Below are 26118 nucleotides of genomic sequence, written 5' to 3'. Positions count from 1 at the left end.
TGATGTTGGACAGCATTGAGGATGGCTTGATTCACAGCCATCAACTCTGCCACTTGACTACTTCGGGGACCAAACTTGTACCCAGCGGAGGGTTCTGGAGACTCATTCACCCATGCATTCCCTACGCCGGCCACAAGTTCTTTCTCCCCGTTGTTGTCAACATGGTAAGAGCATTCATCCACATAGACAGTGGGCATTCCCTCACACTTGTCTTCTTCAAAGACTTTGTGTGGGGAATTAAGGTATGCCTCCATGTTGTCCTTGATTTTTAGACTCTCGTTTTCTCTGGCACAATCATGCAAGTCAGCCAGACCTTGCGCGAGGGGACTCTTCTTGTTTTGGCCATATCTGACCTCCACAGAAAAGCCTTGCATTGACAGAATCCAGGAAGTAATTGGGGGAATTACTCCCATTTCCAGCCCGGATTCTGTCACTTTGGAGATATTGCAGAGGCTGGTGTGGAGTCTCCACTATGATGTGTTCCCCCTGGATAAACGGGCGGTAATTCTTCAATGCCCACACCGTTGCCAGAAGTGCCTTCTCACAATCGTTGAATTTTTCTTCCACAGTGTATAAAGTTTTGCTCACATAGGAGATGTCATACTTTTGGTATAATACTGCAGTCATGCATGTATTAGAGAACCCTGTTTCCAAGAAGAACTCCTTGTTTCTGACCGGGTAAACTAAGCAAGGCACTTGTGAGAGGCTTCTTTTGAGTTGTCTTACTGCCTCACCTTGTTCTGGACTCCATTCCCACTTGATCCCCCGCCCCCTTCAAGAGATGAATCAGGGGTCTTGTGATCTCTGCGTAGCCCTCAAAGAACTTTCTACTGTAATTAGTCCCGCAGAGTTGTGGGGTCTTTCAATTTCTGGAGGGCTTCCACTTTCTTTTCCTGGGGACAGAGACCCTGAGGAGTAATCTCATGCCCCAAGAAATGTACATGGGTTCTACACCACTGTGCTTTTTGAAAGAAAGGTTTTGCTCCGGGGGCCCTCCACTGTGTTGGAACATAACGGATCTCCGCTATTTATTCCTCCACAGTTGAGCTTTTGATGAGCACATCATCTACAAAGGCTAGGTTACCCCTTTCACCCAGGTCGGGCATGGCCTTATGTAGAAAAATGTTGAACTAATTGCCGGAGTGGATGTATCCGAAGGGAGTCCGGGTCCATGTGTACTGCTGCCCCCCAAAGGTAAAGGCCAGCTTGTATTGGTCCTCCCTACTGACAGGTACAGTCAAGTATCCATTGGTCAGGTCTATTGCAGTGAATATCTGTGACCCCTGGATCTGTGCCAGCCCTTGGTCATTGTAGGGAAGAACCCATCGGGAGTAATGGACCCGTTTGTTGAGCTCCCTAAGGTCGGCACAGAGTCTCCACTGGCCGTTTGGCTTCAAGATCTCCAGCACCGGATTATTCAAGGTGCTGTGGACTGGACGAATTATCCCACGGGACTCAAGGTTCTTAATTATTTCAGTAAGGGACTCCATTGATGCGAGAGGCAAGCGATATTGCTCCACAAACACTGGAGTCATGCCAGGGTCCGTGGGAATTGTTATGTGGATGTCGGTGCAACCACAGTCATATGGGTCCACTGCAAAGAGCTCCTGAAAATCCAAGAAAACTTGTTTCAACTTTTGCTTCTGCACCAGAGTCTCACAGGCATCAGCTAGGTTGACTCTCTTAAACCATCTGCCTGAAGCCTGGACAGACTTCTGGTTTGGCTGTCTCAGCGGCCTCCTCCAGCTGGGTGGAGAAGTCCCTGGTCAGAGTGCTGATTTGGACTAGTGGCTTCAGGTGGGAAAGGCATCCCTCATGGTCCTGGAAAATCACTTCATCCCTCCTGAAGTCACAAGTCACATCTTCCTTACCATAAGGGCAGGAAGTGTACACCAGAAAGTTCCCCCCATGCCGGGTAAAGATCCTGTCTGGTGTTGTGTTGTCATCACTGTCACTGTCAAAACAGTCCTTGGGGATTGGTCCTATAGTTCATTACCTAAAATCAATATAAAAATGTCGGTCATCAACCGCCATTCCAATAATCGTGCTGCGGGTAGAGTGATACTCTTTATCCACCTCTATTGGAATGGTGTCATGTTCTATGTTGACTAATGGTGTTGGCTTTACCCCCAACCCTTGCTGTTGGAGAGATGCATTTAGATTAATATAGGCATCAGGGGTTTTTCAATTTCTGTCCTCTTAACTTTCACTTCCAGGGAGAATTGTTGGGTCCTTTCTGGGATGGCAACTCCCTCTCCAGAATTTCAACTGCATATGGCAGCAGTTGAGCTGACCTAAATGCTTTCTCTGGGTCATCAAAGCCCATGGGATTATCCGCTAATCGGGACCAAGCTTTGAAGTTTATTAGGTCCAAACTAATGGCAAAGCGATTGAGAATATCACTGCCTAAGTAAAAGGCGGCAGTGACGTCTCGCACTACCCAACAATTATGAGCTATGCTCTTGTTGCCTATGGAGATTTTGAGCACACACCTGCTTGGCAGGAGATGTTTGGAGTTGGGTGTTTCCAGATCTGTTTCCCATTTGTCTATCAGTGTGAATGTGGGAATGGCTTCGCTGATGAAGCTCTTACCGTTGTTCACACACATTCGGGCGAGAACAGAGTCCTTTCCTACATTTAACTGAACAGGGATGAACTGCTCTCCAATTTGCTGAATATCAGCCAGGCTCTGAGCTGATTTCTCATCTTTCTGGACTATAGGAGTGGGAATGTCTGTGTATTGGTAAAGAATTTCAGAGTGTTTCCTTCCAGTGTGGAATGCTACCTTAGACTGGAAAGAAGGTTGATTTTCAGAAATAGAGGACCCCCCCATCACCAGTCTGTTCTACTGCTATTACTGTCACGTCTGGAATTTGGTTGTTCTGGAAATGAAATTCTACTTGGTCAGATTTTTGTTCAACCATGTGGCATGTGCTGTTTAAACTAACATGGTTGACGCTCTGTTTCAATTTTATTGGTCGGCTAATCTGGGTCCAGAGGACCTTGTTTACACAGTCTATTAGGGGTGACAACCTTCTCAGGAGGTCAACCCTAGTAAACAAGAGGTGCCCTCTGGAGTCACAACTATGACCGGGTGCTTCACCTTGTGTCGCCCAATTTTAATGCCTAAAATCTGCAGTCCCCTCGACAGGAATTTCCTTCCCATCAAAGTTCTGAAGTTGTCCAGGAATAGAGGTGAGAGGAATTTGATAATTCTCCCACCTTACTGAATTCAGTTTATCAAAGGCCTTTTTGGACAGAAGGGCAGCTTGGGATCCAGTGTCCACCAGTGCCAAAATTGTACCCTGCCTCTGTACTTGTACCGGGGCATAGTATCTTCCCTCCTTCTCTGCAAGGGGGCACAGATATTATACATTTTTGGACAACTGGTGGGTTCGTTTTTTAGTTGTGGACAGTGAAAGAGAAGAGATTTGGGCAGAATTCTGTGGAGATTCTAGGGAATCTGAAAGAAAAAGGGGGCAACTAGAGATGGGAGAAGTCTTGAGTTCCCCTGGTTCTAGTTCTGGCTCGCCCCCCCCCTTTTTGGAGGCAATCACCAGGGTGGGTTTGAACCAGGGGATTGTCATGCTGTTGGTTCTGGGGTTGGATGATGGGTGGTGCTAGCTCAGTCCCTACATCTACCCAGTCTGGATTTGAATCCTTTGGGACCCATTTTACTTTGGGAGGAGTTCCCCCATCTCTGAAGGAGAAGGTCCTTTTCTCAGGATCCTCGGAGGACCCCTCTCCTTCAAATTGGAAGATCTGTACCTCCTCCACAAAATGGGTCTGTTTGGATCCTTTGTTTCTCCTACCCCCCTCCTCTGCTCGTGGGGTGGCAGGCTTTCAGGGGCCGGAAATTTTGTTTCCAGTTCCTGGGTTTCCAGGGGCTTTTTACAAGTGGGGAAGGAGCTTCCTCCAAGGCTTCACCCCCCCCTTCCCCTTGTGCCTCCTCCCTGGGAACCGGTGGGTTGTCGGGGTGCTGCCCCCGTCATTGTTCTGGAGCACCAGGTCCAGAGTTGGAGGCATTCTGTGCCGGCATGCCCATCTGAGGGTTCTGCTGAGCCCTCAGCATGCGACCCAGATCCTGTGCCATATTTTGGACCTGGCGCTCTAGCTGTGAAACCCGCTCAGGCTGATACAGGGTTCTCATTTCTCCCCTTGGCTGATCCCAAGGGTAGCTATCCCTTCTCTGGTAGTACTCCGGATTGGCCTCCCCTCTCCCGGATTAGGTTGTCTGGGCTCAGGAAATTGGGGAAAGAAGGATGGATGATTTTGGGGTTGAAAGTTTTGTGGATACCTGGGGAAGTTCTGTCCAGGATTTGGGGAGTTTCTGCCCTCCTGGGGGAAGTTAGACGGGAAGTTCCCTGGGTTTGGTGCCTGGTTGGATTCCCCCCCCCCCCCTTGGGATGGAGGAGTCCACACATAACCCCGGATGGGTCTGTTCCCCTTGTAGCCGGGACTTGCATAGTCAGGGGAGTGAGGGGTCCCATTGGTGGGACTACCTCCTTGGCTCCCTGTCTGACTGGCCCGAGAGCCTTCTGGGCTTGGGATTATTCTGTTGTGCAGGCAAGTTTTTAGGCCCCCCATCTCCAAATCTAAAATGGGGGCAACCTTTACCACCTTAGCAGCAGCAGGGAGGTTGGTTGTTTTGGGGCTTTATGGAGTGTTCTTGTTGTCTACGGGCTTTTGCACCTCATAGATCCATGTGGCCTGTTGAATGACCCAGTCTAGTGATCTTTTCTCATGCTGGGTCATGATGTACTTCAGTAGAGCGTGGAAAAAAGTATTAACAAATTCTCTGCTGTCTGTGCGCACCCTTCTGGTAGTCTGCAAAAAGGCACGCTTTAGTTCCTGCGCAAATTCTTGTGGGGCCTGATCCTCCCCACATTGCAAGTACATGGCTGCCTTGCGAGCCTCTTTAGGATTTCTGTGTACAGAAAAATGCTTCAAGATGGCCGCCCTATAGGTGGACCATCTAGAATGATTTTGCTCTCCAGCCCCGCAAAGAAACTGGAGTATTCTGGTTAAAAGGTCCATTTAACATACTGAATGCAGCTACTGCTATGTTTCAAATGGAAAGTTTCCATCATCTGCTCAAAGAGCTCTAAGTGCTCCCAAATAGAATACTTAGCGTTCTTATGATAAGGCGTGCTGACGCTCCTTATTGCCTTGATTTGTTTTAAGGGGTCCTTAAGCAAGGCCCTTTTTGCCTTATTGCCCTTCTTGGTTCGGGTAACCCTGGTCCATTCATCCTCTGACTCAGAGGCACTGCTCCCAGAGGTGCCCGTCTGATCTTCTAGGTTCTCCCAGATTTCGCAAGCCTGGGAATGGCTGGCAGAATGTGGGGACCTAGTCTCCTGTGTCCTGGGGCGCAGTGAGGAGTCTTCTGATTCCTCCTTGCTCCCAGGATTTGATGGGTACCCCCCACCCCCACTGTCCTAGCCGGGCAGAGGTTTTTAGGATGCCCTTAGTGGGCCTACCCTCCTGGAGTTCCCCACTAAACTTCACAGTACTTGGGTACCCATACCCAGGTGCCCGCCCATCCATTCCTGGGAGGCACTGGCCTATGAGCCCCATACTTCTGACTGGATAGTAATCTGCCATCCCCGTGGCCCTGGGCTCATGTGCACCAGTGGACATGGGGGTGGCAGAGTCTAGGGACTGGGAGAGATGAAGGCCTCTGGTACTAGGGTTCCTGAGGTTATGCTCAGGTGTTTCCCTTTCCCAGCGAACCTCATCTCGATCAGCCCCTGCTCCCTGTTGCCATGCAAGAACCTGAGCTTTCTGTTCCTCAATCAAGGCCTTACTAGTCTCTATCAGTCTCTCCTGCATGGCTACCTGCCTGTGGAGCTTGTCATTATTATCACAGAGAGCCTCATTTTCTCTGTGCTTCCTGGGTTGCTTTTGAGTACTGGGCCAGTCTTTGCTGCAGGAGGGTTTCCTCCTGAGTCCCGTCCCTACTGGCCTGCTCCTTTCTTGCCAGAGCATCTTCCACCCTTCTGGTGTGCTCTAACAATCTATCATGCTCTTTTTGGAGGTCACCCAGTCCCTAGAGGGCCAGGTGATTTTCTTCCAGTTTCCCTTTTAAGTGACAGACCGCCTGGCCTAAGGTGTCCCTGGCAAGAGCCTGCCTCTGTGCTGCCAGGTCGTCCATCTGTCTTTGAAGGGCTCCAGCTTTCTGGCGCTTTTCATCAAACTCTGCCTGGGTGTCTAGGTCTTTCAGAATTCATTTGCTGCTCTCTGCCTCCTCTCTATCTAGGTGGCTTTGCAGGGTGACTACCTGCTCTGCTCATGCCCTGTTGAAATCCAGTTGTTGCTCCAACTTTTATTTTAACTATATACTGCCTGCTTTCATTTTCTGACTCCTGGCTCCTCTGCAGCCTCTGCTCAGATGAGTCCAGATCAGATTGGGCCTTTTCTAATGCCATCAGTTGCCAGATCTTGGCCTTCAGCATATTTGTCCTGTATGGCTCCCATCAATAAATATAGATATCCCGCTATCTTGGCCATCTTATTTTGCACATCCTTGGCCTTAGGGGCCATATATAGTTCACTCAGGGCCACATGTAAGGGACCCTGATCTCTCCAGATATCTAACCCAGTTGCAGTGATCTGTTGTGTGATTGCCTGCAACCACACATTCCGGTCCTGCTCAGTCCACTCACCTCACAAATAACTTATGTAAAAGGTGTTCTCTAGCTATCTTGAGGAATACCAATGTCGCCATTTTGGAAATGTTGATTTCCTTCCTGACTTACAGAAGTTTTTTTTTTTATTTTGCAAAACATACTGTTTTCTTAGAGCGTTCCCTTTTTGAGGGGTGATTTTACAGCGTAACACAGCGGGGTAGCCCAACAGGATTTATGTATCCTGTCAGTTAGCACACTGTATAAAGCTGCTCAAGTGGTAGACCTAATCCAGAAATCCCGGCCACGAGCCCCCAATCTGTAAGTGATTTCAATCCAGCACGCCAACGAAGTCCATGCCTAGGATGGGATGCCCAATGGAAATCCTTATTTATATATTTTTATGTCAGAAGTTTAATTCTGGATGATGTACCCTAATATAACACCCCTCTTTGAATCCCCTGGTCTCACTGAACCAAGAAATAGGTTTGTTTTGCAAATTAAAAGATTTATTTGAAGAATTGAACAATATATATAGATTACACTTTTATGAATAGTATCTGAATATCACACCTATGAATATGAACAATGATCAGCAATGGGTAATCTTACAATATCAACAATCTCTTTAACCAATTAGGAGTAGGTATAGGAAGAATAATCTAGCAGAGAATTGGGTTCAAGAGATTGCAATGATAGGAAGAAATGCAACACAGAAATAAAACTTGATATGACTTCAATCAAGAGACAATATGATCACTCTTTCCCCTGTTACTACTCCCCCCAACATGCAATATGAAGATATGGAATGAGGGTACACAGGTATCAGGAATAACAATCAACAATGCAGTTCAATCCCATTTCCCCCCCAGCAAGCTTGGAGAGAACAGGTATGATTTTAAATAGGTCAATTGCTTTTAAATGTGATTTGCAATGAATGGGAAAAATGCTAAAAATGACTTTATTTCGCTAAATGGGATTCAGAACTAGTGAGCGTTGCTTTGGATTGGTTCAGGTCAACACTAGCCATGATTACAGAATGATGAGCGGATGGAAAACAAAATTTAGAAGTTGAAAACAAGAAATAGCTGTTTTTCTATGGTGAAATTTAGCCATATGTGATTACGGCAAAACTATAAGGAATTGGAATGTCGTTTTGAGTTCATCTGAAAGCTGAGGATATCTTCAAAATGACATTTACATTTAATTTCTAGGACGTATGGTTCAAAAGTTAGAGGTTTATGTGAAGGTAGATTTTTCAGAAACAGAGTCAAGATTTCAAAATGAAAGATGTGCTTTCAAGATTCAGAACCAAGATGGACTTATACTAAGGAGCTATGAAAGTACAAGATACCCAATGGGACAACCACCAGAACAGGGCGCCTTCCACGCTGATTGTTGTGCGCCAGGACACTTGACTTTCTTCAAAAATATCAGCGCAAAGATGATTATCGCTACAATTATCACAGACTATATAATGAGAAAAATTCAGGATGGACACAAGATTCTATAATGCAGTTCTGGATAGGTTGAAATAGATTGAATAGGATTATTTTAAACTAATATAACTATGGATAGTTCTACACTAAATAATTACAACTATGGCTTTGGAATGGGCCCGTCAAAGATCTGGTCAAAGTTTCGAACTTCACTCGCCACCGGACAGGATTCAGGGCACCTGGTCTCTGCTCTCAGCAAGGCACTCTGGTCTGTGCGGCCTCTTGGACTGGATCTGATGGGTTGGTTACAGCTCTGCTCTATGGATCTGGATCGTGGTTCTAGCACAAGGTTCTTAGCTAGAATAGCAAAACAGCTCAGCCAGGCTGATGGATTTTGTGGTGCCCCTTGGAAGTTTAGGGGTTAAAATCAGGTTGCTAGATTTTGAAGGCCAGCTGAGAAGAGTTCAGCCTTTGGGTTGGGCCTTTCTGCTTCAAAGTTCTAGAGTCTGGATTCTGGGTCTGGTTCTAGAGTCTGGATTCTGCAGGGTGTTCCGCCAAGGAATCAGTTGATGAGTGGCAAGTGTGTCCTTCTGGGTCCTCAACAGTCCCTATTTATCCATTTTCCAAAGTCGGTGGGGAGGCTGATTATCTATGCCCAACCCTCTAATGATCTGATAGGTCAGAGAATTTCCCCTCTCCTGATTTGAGAAAGGAGCAGTGTGGCATATGTGTCAGTGACACTGTGTTTATGGTCCAAAGGAAATCCCTCCCCTTTGCTTTTACTTAGGAAATCTGTTTTCTCCAAAAAACATATGTCCAAGATGCACAACTTGTTAATAATACATAATTACATGACAGATTGCTTAAGGTACATTTCTGTTCAACTCTCATTTTCCTGTGAGCTTTAGTTCATAAATGACAACTTTTTTGCACTTTTGGTGGGTTTCTCAATGTTAGTTCTGCACCAATTTTTACACATGCATACACATCCTATCTGGGCATATTCCTGTAATTTTTCATGTTCCTAACATAAACACAATGGCTACAATATGAATAACTTCCGGGGTTCAGTCTCAGAACATTGCATAGATTCCAAATTAGTTTTAAACTGTGGGTGCATTTTTCATTTTAACAACCTGTTTAATATTTTTGTCTGTTCAGTACAATTTGTTATAAGCATTTTTCTAAAACATACATTTACTTCAACTTCAATCCACATTTCCAGTCTGGCCCGCCTCCAAAGCTGGGCTGAGTCAGAGGGTCACATGGCTTGTCTTCCTGCCAGAGTAGTTGTCAGTCACACCCAAATTAGCATTCCTTTTCAGTTCAAGGAACCCATTGTTTCTTGCTCAGGGCAGCAGAGGAAATCTCCCCTTCTGATTAACATGCCAATGCGAAATCCTCTCCTTTTGGTCGGAATGAACAAGGTGGGAGGTTCTCAGGGGAAGAAAACCTCTTGGAAGTTTTAGCTGAATTAGGTTGCCTTATGGTCAATTGTAACATAGTTCCTTGTGGAAAAAAAATACATTTTATAAATTTGAAATAAGCAAACATATCTTAAATTCCAGTCTTTCAACATGAAAATCAAATGTGTGGCACTCTAAATGGCATTTTGATAGAAATCCCTTCTTTGACATGTTTAGCTATGAAAACACAAGTTTCTCCTGTCAGATTTAGAGATCGCCAGCGCCTGTCGGAGGCGCGTAACGGTACTGCACCCATTTTTGACAGATTTCTTTCCATCAAGTATCTTGAGAAGTGGATTTTGTTCTGATAACGCATGATTCTTGCTGACATTGTATTGATGTGGATTCTGGAACACCCAACAAAGAGGTTGGATCTTTTTGTGTGGTTTGTGAGCCATGATTTTTGCAATTTTGATAACCAGGGAAAAACGAATGTTTTAAAACAGCTGTTTCTTTTGCAATGATTTTGCTCTGTGGGCAGCCAAATTATGGGTTTTGGCAGTGGTCTCCTGTGTTCCCACTGACATAGGCAAAAGGCAGCCTATTTTTGATTTTTACTGCACACTTTCTGGTGATTTTTAGCGAGCAGCCTGCTTTCCGGCCGCCATTCCGATGTTTCTGCAGCAAGCAATGCACAGTAATGTTGCAGGGCCTGGACCAGTGGGTTGAAACATCCCACACAAGCTAAGAGGTGCAGAGTCCCCTCTGCTGCAACCAGTACTGGGACAACTTGAGGAAGCACTGGCAGGTAGGACCATAACTCGCATTAAAACTAACGCTGCTCTGACTACAAGCTTACCTCACCAACCCCACCTCCCCAACCCCCTAGAAGTCAACCTCTGAAAATAAGCCCTTCAACTTACCCTCCGGGAAATGACCGCCATCAGGCCCATACTGCTTTACTGAGTGCCGAGCCAGAGTTCAGAGACACACAAGACTTGTCTTCAGAACACAGGTCCTCGTTGTCATCGGCTGGACCTCGGAGCAAACTGAATCTGACACTGTTGTCTTTCGTCCGGCTCTTGTGCAATTGCTTCGTTATCAAAGCCGATGTCTACAGAAACAAATGAATTAAACAGAGAAACAAATCATGATTTAGTTGAGAAAGCAGAACAAGCAGTCACCGCTGCGCAAAGCAGCGGGTCCCTAACTGACCATTGACGGACCCAAAAGGGCAACTGCAGAGGCAGATGCATCTACTGAAGCAGAAATCTAACTCCAATTCAACAGAGCTAAATCTCTAATACACACTTTAGTGCTTGCACAAATTCAAAGTGCCCACTCGCACGTGGAAGACCTCATGAATGTTTCTACCTCGCCTTACGCTCCAGAAACACCAACAGTCGAGACAGAATGTGAAAAGGAAATTAAGAATCTGATGCCGTTGAACAAGTAAGGGGCAGATTTAACAACTCAAAACAACCTGGAAAAACCTCCTGCCAATCCAGAAATTTCCGGTTTTTCAGAACCTACTACCTTAACAGGCCACTATAATGGTAGAGATGAAGTCCCCAAGCCGGCGTTTGAACAAATCGCCTTGCATATTGAAGACCTCACGATCACTAGGGAAAACAAAAGTGAATTTCACGTCCAAAGTCTTACCACAGCCAAGTGGCAGTGGCCAAACAAGCTTGAAACAGCACCAAAACGGTTTAAAATCAACCAAAACTCTCAATCTACAGAAATTATTTCAAAAAGACAACCTTCAACTTCTCCCCCTTGCAACCTTTTTTCATAAACGTAGTCCCATGTTTTAGAGCATATAGAAGAACTCTCTGACACAGAGGTATTGGAAGGCGCACAAGAACTACTGTCTTCCTTGCTGGAGAAAGAACACCACCTTGAACAAGTACGTTGGCTCTGCCCCAGTAAGTTAACAAAATCACCTTTCAAGAGATGGAACTTTGCATTTCCAACAAACTAAATCAATGCACCAGCTCCCAAAAACATTTCCTCAAGTCAGAATTCTTCAACCATATCAACTCCCATAATTACCTTGACAAAAGGACCATGTTCAAACAGAGCTGGACGGGTCTCAGTGACCAATGCGCTCCTGTCTCAGCCCATACAAGGATCGATGGAAGCACTCACAAACTCTAAAATAAGCGATGACTTGAACACCACGCTACTCATCTCAAAAATGCACCGCACAGAACATACTAAATGAACAGTCCCCTGATCTAGAAAACCAGAGATCTTCTCCACTCATCACTGAGGTCACAAGAAAAGGAGTATCGGCGCTCGATTCGTCCTTTGAACGGACCAATACGAGATCCCCCCCAAGTCTACATACCAGAAGACTACCAGTTATCAAACACTACCAACAAGTCTGTTTCCGGCCTCACCACTAAATACCTCGGGTCTTATTTCAACAAGACAAAAGACCAGAGCCATACTCACACTCAAAAAGAAGACGCCTCAAACTAAAAAACTGATCTTTTTACCATAATGTCAACAGTTAATATAGGCTTGACCCCTTTCACAAAACTCTACGAGGCAATAAAGAAAACACTGAAAGACCACACTACCTTGACAGCAATGATGCACAGTAAGCTACTATATTTGGAAGGATACATCATAGCTACAGAAAAACGAAATGAAGATTTATGGCAAAAAAGCCCTCAAAGGGAGACGACTGAGTCATAAGTGTTAGCACCCAAACCGAATGCCCAAACAATGCAATAGTGATTATTCTACCAAGGAGAAGAGATCAAATACTGGATTTAACAGATGAACCCCAAAGAGTAGAGTCGGCAACTATAAGAAATTTTCAAAAACAAATAACCATCAATACACCAAACACATCGGAAATGATAGAAATGAGAAAGAGCCGGGAACAAACCAGGACTGACTGCGGGAGACCCAAGCAAGTGCAAAACGGTTGTGAAATAAATGAACCTGCTCTAGACTTAAGAACATCGAACCAGGATAACATCACGAAAAAGCCGGGAATATCAAGTGAGACAACAAATAAGGACTTTGCGATTCTTTCACAAAGAATAAAAAGCACAATGACTCATGGACTTATGCATCTGACACATGAAATCAGGCTATTTCGACATCAACTGCAACCAGTACAGTAAATGAAAGTAAAATATCAGCACCAAAACCGGCTCCGAGGAAAGTCCTTAGAGGCCCTGGCATCAAGAAACAACAAAAGCATCAAAGGAGAATAACGAACAAACACAGGGAATACACCACTATTAATTGGTGATGTCATACAAGAAATCGAAGATTTGATGGAACGAAGTCCGTACTCAGTAGAACAATCAGAATCTGAACTTCTCACTTGACAGATGCTAAGGGATCACGGAGGATAGATATGTTAACAAACAGTACACATTCTCTGATCTTCTTGACAGTGGCGGAAAATCGCCAAAGAATATCTAAGGAAAGACACAGGGATGATTCACGGAAGATGATACTCCTCTAATACCACAATTAGAGTGAACAACCCTGTATAAGCAGTAAATTGAAGATTACAAGGAGCAGAACCACGACTACATAAGGGCTAGTTTCACGACCCAATCATGCAAGTCGTCATTATAGACTCCCCACCTTTTGAGACCGTCTACCCAAGCAGGCACGAAACAAATAACTGAGAGACTGAGATCCGAAGACCAGAACTCCTTCACGTACGAAAGAAAAGATCTTCAACCTACGAGACACCATGCGCCACACTTTTAAAATTCAAACTTAAAAGACAAAAGCAAGCGTATATTTAAACTGGAACGAGTACTGGATAAAGTAGACAACCTGATACTAAACAGAATGACTGTGATGGCACTGCTCCACTACATACCCAACCTCCAGATTCAGTCTGATGACTTGAAGATCATTGAATTTGGAAAAGAAACTCGTACAGACAGTGTCTACCTCCACATCCCATCGCCGGTGGTAAAGGGGATGATGATGGAAGTTGCTGAAAGTTTATTAATGCTCGGCTTTGACCTAACCGCGCCCAAGCCCTGTGACGAGACTCCAACTCGTTCTCAACAAAATAGGAGGACAACTGAGTAATCAAGTACATCACCACCTACTCATAAATTACATAATTTTTATGAACCAAATTTAGGCAAAAGAAAGAGATTGAGCTATTTAAAGATCCAGTAGAAACTGGCCGCATCCCAAACGGCCCTCCACCGAAACTACATATAATGTTCAAACCAGACCGACCTCAAAAGCCAAAAAGAAGCAAATAGCAAGCCTGTTGACAGAAAAAAACAAGACCAGCAAAACTGGTCTTGGATTCCTGAGGCATTGGCAAAGTACTCCTGTAGATAGCTACTCAAGGACCAGCGGCATTGTTTGCTGATAACGGACTCCCAAAAGGAACCCCCAATTAATTCAAATCTGCTAAAAGTGGCATGAGGGGCTTCCATCACTTAACAGTCCAGATCAACGTAAAGCTGGAGGGCTTTGATATCCTGTGCCTTTTAGAAAACCTGGTTACTGGAAAAACCACATCTTGATGGCTACGAAACAATCATCTCCCCAGAACTTAAAGGCCCAAATGGATGACCTACATCTGGGCTATTAACGGCAGTAAAATCCGGCAGCAGAATACACTTCATAAAACTATTTTCAAACTGCTTTGTACAAGCACTGTTGATGAAATGGAGCCACCCTGGAACATTGCCTGGTAAAGAAACATCGGATAACTTGTCGATCATCAACTTATACTGGAACCCCAAACTGTGACCAACGAGAAGTTTGTTAAAATAGCCGGAAACTTGATTGACGACTTGCACATAAATCTGCTGACCAAGTACAGTTGTCTGCGAAGACCTTAACGCAACCTGTTTATGAGGCGACAAAGACGAGAATCAAAATCAAACAACTTCCGTCAGCTGAGAGGCACCCTATTGGCTGGCACTCATGAATTCTGTAGATTTTTACAACTTGCAGATGATATCAAAGAAAGATAAACCATCAGTTCCAACCTGGGAAAGAGCCACCCAAAGTGCAGATATAGACCACATCTTCGTATCTAGAAAGCTTTTATCTTTTGAAATAACCAGGAAGAAAAATAGCGATCACAATCTGCGAACTATGACCTGGTCAATCACTACAGACCAAACAAGAGCAAGAATGACAGCTCAAGTAGAGAATTGTAACGGAGGTACCCGAAGACTGAAAGAAAAAACAATCGTGAACCTGTCAAAGGCTTGAACATCAAACTTCAAAACCAATGCAGATGGGAAAGGCAACAACATAGTAGATTAAACACCTTTGCTAACCTGTTACTGCTCGAAAAACAAAGTATCTAAAAGGGACTAAAAAAAAGAGTTCATGTATTCGACACTCTCTTGGTAGAGAAACGGATGGAGCTGAGGCAAGTAAAACACCTCGCAACGAAGAAATTCTCATGAAAACAAGGCAAAAGCCTTACTCTCAACAAGGGTCTACACAAATTGGCTAGTACGCTACAGAATTAAAATGTATCATGCTGACTCTGAGCAGATGCTGCGCGTGTTCTGCGGCAGAAAATCAAAAGAATTCTGGTCCCTAGTCAAAGCCACAGCTGTAGACACCAACGAGTCACTACAGAACAATGTCTGTGAAAAATCATGGGTAGAACATTTTTCCACACTCTTCCAAGGACCAAAGGTGCCCCCGGGCAAATTACCAGCAAACCAATCTAAAACATGGGTAATTCCCCATGATGTGAAGACTATACTGAGCAAAATCAAAAAACAAAACCGCTCTAGGGCTCCTGCTCAATTCCCAGCTCATGGAAGACCTCAACGGTAGTCCCCATTCTCAAGAAAGCTGGGAAAGAAAATGGGTGCAATTACCGTCCGATCGCCCTATTGGATGTGATCGGAAAGGTCTTTGGTTCACTCATATTAGAATTCTTCAAATCATGGTCAAAGTCGGCCGGCTGCACCAATCTGTTTCAATCTGGCTTTGCAAAGGACACAGGTGGAACGGCGAACATCTTCCTTCTGAGCACTGTAAAGGGAAATGTCATGGAGGGAAGACCAAGGATCTTTGTGGTCTTTATTGACCTGGTCCAAGCTTTCGACCAGGTAAATCGAGAAGCATTATGGATAAAGATGATGGATCGGAACTGTCCGGCAGACATCTTAGAATCCATAGAAGCACTGGAGTCCAACGCATCAATGAGTGCGCCTCAGTCGCTCCAGCATCTTGACCTAGGAAATGGCAACATCAAGAGGCATCAAATAGGGCTCTCACCTTGCCCCAGCCCTATTCAACTTCTACCTGGAAGACCTGAGATACTTTTGGCCATCGATTAGATCCTTCCCACCTACTGTAGGAGGCACTGGCGTGACCCGCCTTTTCTATGCAAATGATTTCATGGTAATGGACCAAACCGCAGTTATTCAGTGGCAACTAGCGAGCCTGCAGAAGTGCATCAAAGAAAACGACATGGAAATTAATAAAGAAAAGACCAAGGTTATGTGATTTGAAAAATCAGCAAGACAAAGCGAGAAACTGAAATGGAACCTAGAAGATTCACAGCAAGTGAAGCAGTTCAAATATCTCGGTGACATTAATAACCACATTGTAGAAGCACCAATGCAAGCTGTCCTGCTTGAAAAAAAACAAACACTGGCCAGTCAGACAAGGGCCATGGACCGGAGATTCAGATGCTTCTCTACTATCCCTATCGTGAACTTCTATAAGGCAAAAGTAATTCCCTCTCTGATGTATGGAGTCGAGGCCATGCCAGAAATTCCAGAGAGAATCTGGCCAAGACTCGAGGGTGTATTCTGGAGACGAGTTCTGGGTCTATCAAATTCTACGCCAATACGCTGGGAATTGAGTCTGCTCTCACTACAAGCAGTCACAACACGCCTAAACATTTTAGACGACATTAACAAAGATGTGGGTGGGAAAACCAGATTGCTGTACTGGTGAAGTAAAAAATAAAACAAAACTGGAAGAGATTGGCTATACAGAAACAGATCTAAAATCGAACCCTACAAGGATCAAAAAGAAACTAGAAGAAATTGACTGGATCTGTACCCTGGATACAGCTTCCAGTAACAGCTAGTCTACCGATGAACACCAAAAGGCTAGACCAGCTGCAGGAGTAGTGAAAAAATGGCTTAACAAAGCACATCGAAACACCTTCTTGAGAGCACGCTTAAACCTGCTTCAGACAAATGAGATCATCGCAATTAGGGGAAATGCCAACCAAAACAAATGCTACTGCAACTCAACGGCCCAGGTTCAAACCTTGAAACATTTATTGCTTCACTGTCCCGGCCTTACTAAAGAAAGGAAAACCTACTTGGATCACCATCTTGCCAAACTACGGGTTTATGATGAGGAAGACTGGTGGTCACGGCTGATGAACGGAGACAAAACATCACTAGTGATAGCAGTGACTTCCTTTCTACAAAAAACTTTAGCCCAATAGTAGGCAGAGATCCAAGGAAAGAATAGTAAACAAAGACTCGCCAACCTGTCCGAAAGGCGTGTTCCGGGACAAGACTGATCGGAAACATAGCCCATCTATCAAGAGAACAACAAGGGATCATCTCTTCTGTCTTTTTGTAAAAATTGTTAATTGAATCAAAATAAAAAATCAGACATAATGGGCCTGCTCAAATGGTTTGTATGTTGTCTAGATGTTTGTCTCTAAAAGCAGGTACTTCTGATTTATTTCATTCCCTTGAGGTTATGTAGAGTTGGTGGGCTCCGGTCTTGCGTGGTAGACATGTTTTACATACTGGCAATTAAGTGATATCCTTGATCTGGCCAATAAGGAATTGTATTTTTTGACACTGCTACTGTATTAACCATTTTTCTTTGCAGGTCATAGTTAAGGCACAGACGAGACAAGTTGTGTTCATGCAGTTGTGAAGATGTGGTCTGTGAGCAGTGAGGATGAAAACATATATAAGGATCTAGGCTTTGTTTAGCTACATCAGTGGAGGTGTCTCCTAGCTAGTCCCCGGGGATCTGTCATGCAGGTGGCCAGGACACGGCCATCGCTATTGGATCCAGTGAGGACACTTTTGAAGCTACACAGGGGATTGGGAGGGGGTTGTTGGGTCCACTTTGGACTAATGATTATTTATTTTTTTTAATCGGTTTATCACAAACCTTTAAAATGTTACAGCCAATACACATTACAAAAACACAAAGATTTTGTCATATACACACTCCTACGAAGACCCCTACAACTGTCCTTTTCGACGCTCTAATCACTACCTTCATTGTTCATCAGTTAACGGCAAATTCAAGCAATTTTCAATTATCATTAAGAAGCCGGTCAATGGCAGTAGCAGTTTCATGTCAGAGCCTTGAAACATGTGAGCCCACCAGTCGTCTGCACAGATGGAGGGATGATTTTAGGCTCCAGGGGCCCAGGTGGATTGCTCTTTCAGATCATAGCTTTGTGCAGAATAGCACTAAATGCTTAAGGGTTTCCTTGTCCTGAGTACATAACCCGCACATTGGATTTATGGCTTTGTTGCATTTCCATGTACTGAGTCGTTCCTTGGTTTTAAATGTAGTTAAATGAAACATCATGAACACTTTGTGCCTAGGGATCTGGAAACAGCTCGATGTAGCGTTGTGGTGCATTAAATGCCCGCGTTTCAAGCGGCACCTCGCTCATCATTTTTGCCGCAGCTCGTTGAGTGCACGTTTGGTCCCAGTCGGCACGCCAGATTTTTAATTTTGCGGCGTTTGGAGTATCCTGAAGCATGTCCAGACTGATTCCATGTTCTTTCAGGATCCCTTTGCGTCTCTTGATCCACAGTGACACCATGCTGTTGTTCGCTGGTGATGATAACATGTCAAATTGCGGTATTTGTTCGCGGTGGCGAATTTAGCAAAATAAGATCCCCATGCTCCAGCATACCCTATCATGGAGCGATATGAGGGACAGTTCGTATCTCGCACACGCTGTCGGGATTCCCTTTGGGAGAGCCAGTGCCTTGGACCAAACACAGTTCTCTAACGATGACCATGTTTTGTGGGCGCACCCCAATGCGTTTTCAGCACCGTATAACAAGACTGGGATTACTTTTTGTTGATAAAAAGCCAACAATGGTTTTATTGAGAATTTCCCAAATTTCTTTTGCATGATCACAGCTTGGCTTGCCAATTGTCTGCATTTCCTTTGCGTTTCAGCGATCCATGGCCTGTCATTAATGGATGAGTTTATTAGCATTCCAAGATATTTCACACTCTGAGATGTCTGAATTAAGTCCTGACATAGGAACCATTTCAGTTTTTTTCGTTTTTTTTCACGCTTTGGCCGTTCAAGTTCTTGAGCACTAGTATTTCACATTTTTTTAGTGTTTATCAAGAGTTGGTTGGCTGCGACGTACTGGCAGACAGCGTTCAGTTTTCTTTGAAGGCCAACAGGTGTTGCGTCCATCAGGACCAAGTCGTCGGCATACTAGAGCCAGCTTAGGTGTGTTTTAATTGGTGCAGATAAAGTTCCACAATGATCCAGCCGGATTTTTATTGAGGTTTCAGAGTGCAGGTCTCGAATGGCTGAAGGCCAAATAGACCTTCGTGTTTGACTTTATCGCCTCCATTTTGATCAGATTCAGTAGCAGGTTTAGCGAGCACCCCCATGTTTTACGAACCCAGATTGCCTTTTGTCTACATGGTTTGATTTAACTGCCCATGCCACAAGTTTTTGTTGCAACATTGTGGCGTAGACTTTCCCTAATACGTCCAACAATGCGACTGGGCGGTAGTTTTTAGGGCATGTTCGGTCTCCCTTTTTGAAAATCGGGACGATAACCGCAGACTTCCAAGATTTTGGGGTCCTATGGCACTTAGTTATTCTGTCGAATAAAACTACACATAGGGCTGGCCATGAATCTGGATGCTGTTTGATGGTAAAATTGGTAAGGCCGTCCGGGCCCGGTGCTCGAGTTTTTTGCGTTCTTGATTATCGACACAATATCTTTCAAGAAGGTAAAGGCTCATGGTTTTGAAGATGATTCCATTGGGTCACTTGTTCGGTCGCTTTGTATAGAGCTTCAAAGTGGGCTATCCAAGAGGATTCAGAGACCATGCAAGACCGCAGTGCTGTTTGCGGAGCTTGTGAGTTGTTAATGAGGCTCTAAATCCCTTGTGTTTTTATTCTTTAAAGTTGCCAGCATTTGTTCCACATCGTTTTGTAATGAGGCATGCTTGTGCAGCTTTAGCCAGTTTTTATATCTTTGTTTTACTGCCTTTTTCTCCAATTTACAAGCGGCAACATCTAGCAACTGGGTTCTCCTAAGTGCAGCCCGCATTAAACTTTTTTGTTTGAGGATCTCGAGATGAAAGTGATGGGCCAGCACCATGTTGAAGTTTTTTAGACCTACCTATTTGTTTTGAATTGTCAGTAGTTGGTCATATTCGAGATTTGCACTAAGTTGACAGTATCGGTTTGTCAATGTCAACTACACTCTCGTCTAGTTTTAGGCGTACTCTGTTTAACTCAACTAGAGTTCTGTGAGCCCACGTTAGATTTTGAGCAGTTGCAGTTGTTGCAAATTTCATGAGTTTCAACGAGAATATCCTCGGGTGCAGGGCTTCAGACACATACATGTAGTTTATGATTGAGGATCAATCGGCACGGTGCCATGTGGGTGTTGGTGGTATATCATCTTGAGTGCTTCCGTTCAGCATCTGAATATTTCTTACTCATTTCGTTTAACCAAGCCAGTGCCAAAGTTCTTAGCTCTGGTTTTGAGGGCTTGATGAGGTCGATGTTTAAACCGCCACAAACTATTATCTTCGCCCACCCTGGGGCTTCCAACCTAAGATCTATTAGCGCTGATATCTGGTCGATGTAGTCTAACTTTCCCGCTATTAGATGGTTCCAATACAAATTCAATATTATAATCTGATCTGGTATGTGCTCATGTAAGCCCAACCTTTCAATGGAGGTCTCCTGAATGTAAGGAGAGTGATTGACAGTTTGTAATCCGCCAAACCGAGGATCTTCTGGTCATGATTAACATACCTGCCATCGGGCGCCCTTTTTTTGCTTTTATTGCTGGGTTTATTGCGACCTCAAACTCCGCTGTTACCGGCCTGTCACATAGCCATGTTTCCTGTAGACGCACAATGTGGAGGTTGTCTAGCCAGGTTGAGTTAAACAAGTGTGTGAATCCTCATGTGTTCCAAGAGGCTAAACTACACTTGTGCGCTCTCGCATTCCTGGCGTTATTGCTTGATTTTTGTGTTTAAGGCCCTTGCCAACCATTGCCATTCATTGTTTGACGGGAAGGAGGTTGAAGTTTTTACTCCTTCATTGTTGTTACCATTCCTTTTTTATTGTAATTCTTATTTGTGCATTTGGTCCATCGGGTACCTCTACGCCGTTGATGTTTGAGGTAGCCTCAAGGAGGGCTGTGATTTATCACATTTACGGTCAGCTCCTTGAGACTTTCTTAAATGCCCTTGTGAGTCCATCCCCGCAGGATCTCTACTCGATTCCGGTGCTGGAGATGGTTTCTTGAACACAGCCCTTGGAGCTGTCGAATTTCCATTATTCATACTAGGTGTTCTATGTTTTGGGAAGGGGCTTGTGGGGGGGGGGGGTTTCTTCCTATTGTTTGTTTTTTCATAAATTGGTGCCTGCTCAGACCAATGTTACCTTAAGAGGTTTTTGGGTTCCTTTTGTTTATGTTGTATATAACAGACAGGGTTAGTACCCTCTAGGAATCGGCACTCAGATGAAATAGCAGTTATGGCAACTGTTCATGGAGATTTGCAAATTATATCCTGGAATGTAAAAGTTATCCATTGTCCTTTTAAAGAGGAAACAAATACTGAGTAACTTGAATACACTTAAAGTGGATGTGTGCCTGTTGCAGGAAACGCGCCTTACACAGGAGGAGACTGAAAAGTTACGGAAATGTTGGTTTGGGAAAGTGTATGATTCATCCTTTAACTCGTTATCGTGTGGTGTGGCAATTCTAATTTGGAAAAACCTTGCAATTCAGGTACTGAAGCATTAGTCTCATAAGGAATGTAGATCAGTATAACTAGTGGTGGATGTTCAGGGTGAAGTATTGACCATATGTAACATTTACGCACCAACTGTGGATGACGGATAATTTTTCAGATATGCTGTCCAGACGCTACTAGATCAGAATAATCTGGAAATTATATTTGGAAGGGATATCAATGAAGTGATGGACCCTCTACTGGACAGAAGCAATACAAGTGGACTACAGTTAAGAGGTGGCCTTCTAGGATTTGATGAAGGAACATAAACTAGTTGAGACTTGAGCATCCCTCAACTAGGGACTACAGTTTCTTTTGAGTGCTCACAAAACCTGTTCACTGATGGATATGTTACTGTCGGCTGGTTTTGCAACAGCCTACTGTACAGGAGGGATGATTACCAACAGTCCCTTATCAGAGCGCCCTCCGGTGGCGTACTATGTCCTTGCGCTTCCATACTGCAAGGGGATCCATGTGGTGGATGAACACCTTGCTCTTGGTGGAGTAGGATCATTTGTGAGACAAATCTTTAAGAGAACCTCACTGGTCAGCTAGATCCGAGGACTGTATAGGAGGCCTTTAAATGTACTATGAGAGGCTTTCTGATTGGGTTGTCGAAAGAAAAAATGATGCTGAGATGAAAGTCTTGGATTTACGGATTAAGGAGCTGGAGCAGGAAGTGATGCAAATCCACAGAGCTGCGTAAGTTAGAGAGCTGCGTAAGCTTAAAAGTGACTTTAAAAGACAATATCTGAGAAAGCTGAACACGATCTAACACATTAAGTGTGCATATTTCGAAAAAAGGGTTAAAAATGCGACTTCTGGTTGGATCATCGCTTACGGAAAGAGGAGGCAGAAGGGGCAGTCTGAACGATTGCTAAGCCGAATGGCGCCATAACGTTTGACGCAAAGGAGATACATGAAGTCTTAAAGCACTCTACTCTGAAGAGTACTGTATCTGGGAGCATGCTAGGTTTTGGTGAAAATGTATACCTAAATACGCTGTCTGACATGTAGAGGGTCACCTTGGAAGAGGTTTATATTGGAGAAACTGAAAAGGGCAGCGTTCTGCCTGAACTTAGAAATTTGCTAGACAGACTTCCTATGGAATTTTATAGTATTGCCAGATTTGGTATTAGGTTTTATGCATGATATGTACAAAGTTTTAATGGCCACTGGGATTTTGCCACAGAGGACCAGTCGTGCTTCAATCTCATTGATAGTGAAGGAGGACAGAGATCAGAAGTTCCCTTCAAACTATCAGCCTGTTATTCTGCTAAATACAGATAATCTGATTCTAGCTAAACCAATGGCAAGAAGACTGGAAAAAGCGCTGCCAAAGTAAATTCATGCACACCAGACTGGTTGCGTAAAGGGGTACCACGCAGTTAGCAATATGAGAAGACTACTGCAGTAAATATCCCATAAAGAAGGTTGTGGGGATGATGCCAAATTTTTTCACTAGACGCTGAGAAAGCTTCTGACAGTTCATTGGGACTATTTATATACTGTTCTAGGAACATGGGTGTTGGAGAGTTTGCCTATGGATTGGGAAAGGTTGTTACACTCTGACCCAACTGCTGATGTGGGAGCAAATGGTGTGAGGTCTGAGTCTTTTGGATTAGAAGGTGGTGTAATTGCTATTGAGCCTCTAGCCACTGCAATATGACGAGTTAAGAATATAAGGAGTGAACTACAGCAGGGTTTGTCAAAAATTATGGCTATATGCTAACTTATTGGTGGAGCTAGATGTTTCCCTCCCTATATTGTAGGAGCCGATCACAAACTTTAATGTCTCTGTGTACAAGATTAATTGGACAAATTAAGAGGCTATGCCACTAAAAGCAATTAATATAAGGAATATAATCACAAGTTTGGGTTTCAAACGGTGTCCAGAGCAGCTAAAATACTTAGATGTATGGTTAACAAGTAATTTTGACGACCTCATACCAGAGAATTTGAAGGTTTTACGTGTAGAACTAAAACAGGATCTGGCAAGGTGGAAGTTACTGAGGCTTTCATTGTGGGGGAAGGTCGGTGCCTTTTTAAAAATGGTTGCAACGCCAAGAATTACATGTGTACTAAGCATGCTTCCTTTATGTATTGGAAAGAAGATGTGGAGAGAATTTGATGTTGTGCTACAAGGCTTGCTTTGGGGCGACAAACCTCCCAGAATGAAACTTTGGAAATTACAACTACCTCCGGTAAAAGGAGACCTGCATGTCCCGAATTTTCAGGCATGTCATCTAGCGTTTACAACCAGACATTTTGCACCCCTACTGGAATCGGAGCTGGATGAATGGGCTAAGGCTGAGGCTTGCCTGTTGGGCCCACTAACACCAATGGCAATATTGGCAACTAAATTCAAGAGGGTTGATGTGGTGGATCCAACATCAGAATCTTTAAGGATTTCATGGAAGTATAGGCTGTCGGAGCTGTGGGAAGATGCATATAAACTCCTTGACTCATCCATCTGGTAAGACCCAGCAATAAAAGAAAAGAAATTCAGTTTTGGACGGATTTCTTTTTTTGGGTGGAGTGCAGAGGATCGGAGACCTCAGAGGGATTGTGGTGGTTGACAATAGGTCAATTACAAGTAAATTGGAAGATGCTGCATTGCACATGACGAGATTTGCAGAAGCTTAGACAGGCTATTGGTGAAATATCGGCAAATGAGGTTGATTTCCAAACGTTGAAGGTCCAGGCAAAGATGGAAGGTCATATAGCAAGCAAATATTATAAATATTGTGTAAAAGGTGCAGGACAACACAAGTTTATTAGCGGAATGGACAAGGAGACTGCTGTGTGAAATGACACTTGAGCGTTGGGCAACTGTGTAGGAATGTGTGGGGAGAGAGCATGACAGATTAAGATCCTAAACGGGATCTATCGGACACCTGAGAGGTTATATAATTGTGGAATGTTAGATTCGAATAACTGCTGGGGCTGTTCACACAGAGTGGGTACTTTGGAACATATGCTTTGTGATTATTTACGGGGGAGGGTTTTTTGGGGGCACATCTGTGGGATCTTCACAATGTATTAGGCCTTTCCCTGGACTATGATATTTTGACATTAATCTTAGGAGATGACGAAATGCTGGACGATTTGCGTACATCTCAGAGAAAGTGGTGGTTTAAGGGTACCATGATGGCGAAAAAGCTGATATGAGTTTGGAAATCAGAATGTCTCCAAATGAAGTGTTGGTTGGATGAGATGTCAAAACCTGCTGATATGGAAAGAATAATCTACCATCAGCGAAAAACTGTTCAATTTGAGAACATTTGGAGATCTGTACTGATCCTGTCTGTATTTCGAGGGGTGGGGGTGTAGTCTGAACTGTTAATGTAGAATATGTTTTAAAAAAAAAACATGATTTGCATTTTCTTGCCCCGGTTCTGGAAGTTCGTCAGAGGCAACGATTTGTCTGGTAAGTCACTGGATCTCTTGACAGACTATTCTGCCTCTGTTTAAACAACCTGTTTTGTTGCAAGCCTTCAATAAAACATTTTAAAAATATGCTTGCTCTCTGGCACGCATTTGTATGCGAAGCTGGCAGAAATGGGTGTTTTTTTTCCTTAACGTGCATTTGCTCAGACCTGCTGCTTCTGGTCATATTCACCTTGGTGTTGGGGTACAGCGACAGCCATAATGAGTATGCCAGCTCTACTGTCAAGTTCACTCTTGCCCTGGCCTCCATAATGCCGCTCTCCTACATCATTGGTATGGCCATCGCCAGGTGAGACAATGTGACAAATGATCAGTAGGCTCCCTCTCCACTTCGCCATGGAATGTTCTGCCAGCACCCAAGGTCGCTTTTCCAACAGTTGTCCGGATTCTTTGACTCTGTGCACCCACATTGGCGTTGATCACATCGTCTTGCTGTTTAATCGGTTATTTCATGTATCCAACTGATTGTTTAACCTGTAAATACTTCAACTTTTTTTATCAGTGCATACTGCATGACCATGACCATCCTCCTTCCAATGCAATGCACTTGTATTAAAGAGCTTGTGGCCACGTTTCCATAAGATGGTACATTCTTTCCTGTCTATTCTGTTCAATGTGATCCACCTTCTTATTCTGAAAAGATGCCTTGCTCCAACCTCCTTCCTCCGTGTCCACTGGCTTTCAGATACCACCTCTCACTACACAAAACGATATTCACTATAACACTATATTCATAACTATTGCACTTGGAAATGTCCTAGTTGTGCAAACCAATGCAAGTCCATAAAACATGTGCAAGCCTTCCCCTCCACAGTCACTCTTGCACTCCCACAAATGGTACACCTTCCACCGCACGGACCAGACACCCTCACAACCAAAACAAAAAGCACACTTCCTGGATGACGCATTGCCACATCAGGGCACATCTATCTGCATCGCCACCTTGGTTCGACTTTGAGTCAACATCAACTGCTTTCTCTCACATGCCATAATACCCTCTGCATTCAAAACTGGATAAGACCCCCACACCCTCCAAAACCATACCTCGACCGCCACACTCCCTGAAAACTATTGTCCCCTCACACTCCTGCCATAGCTCATCACTCACTTTTTCATAAGCCAACTCATCACATCCCACAAACTATTTCCTCAACCCCTTCCAATCAAGTTTTCACTCTGGCCTCGCCTTGA

At 44.2% G+C, this 26118-nt stretch overlaps 1 protein-coding gene across 4 annotated transcripts in view; it reads left to right on the top strand.

Moving 5' to 3' along the window:
• LOC138514243 (uncharacterized) overlaps nt 1–26118 on the top strand; it is a 364675-nt gene that overhangs the window by 178730 nt on the left and 159827 nt on the right. For all 4 annotated transcript variants that reach the window (XM_069629606.1, XM_069629605.1, XM_069629604.1 and 1 more), the window contains one exon: nt 25075–25216. In XM_069629606.1, coding sequence (XP_069485707.1) covers nt 25075–25216 — 142 coding nt within the window. The remainder of the gene's footprint in view (nt 1–25074; nt 25217–26118) is intronic.

This window comes from Ambystoma mexicanum, chromosome 12, assembly GCF_040938575.1.
Source record: "Ambystoma mexicanum isolate Mex_15411 chromosome 12, UKY_AmexF1_1, whole genome shotgun sequence".
In the NCBI taxonomy this organism is placed as follows: domain Eukaryota; kingdom Metazoa; phylum Chordata; class Amphibia; order Caudata; family Ambystomatidae; genus Ambystoma; species Ambystoma mexicanum.
This window is presented reverse-complemented; position numbering and strand designations above follow the sequence as displayed.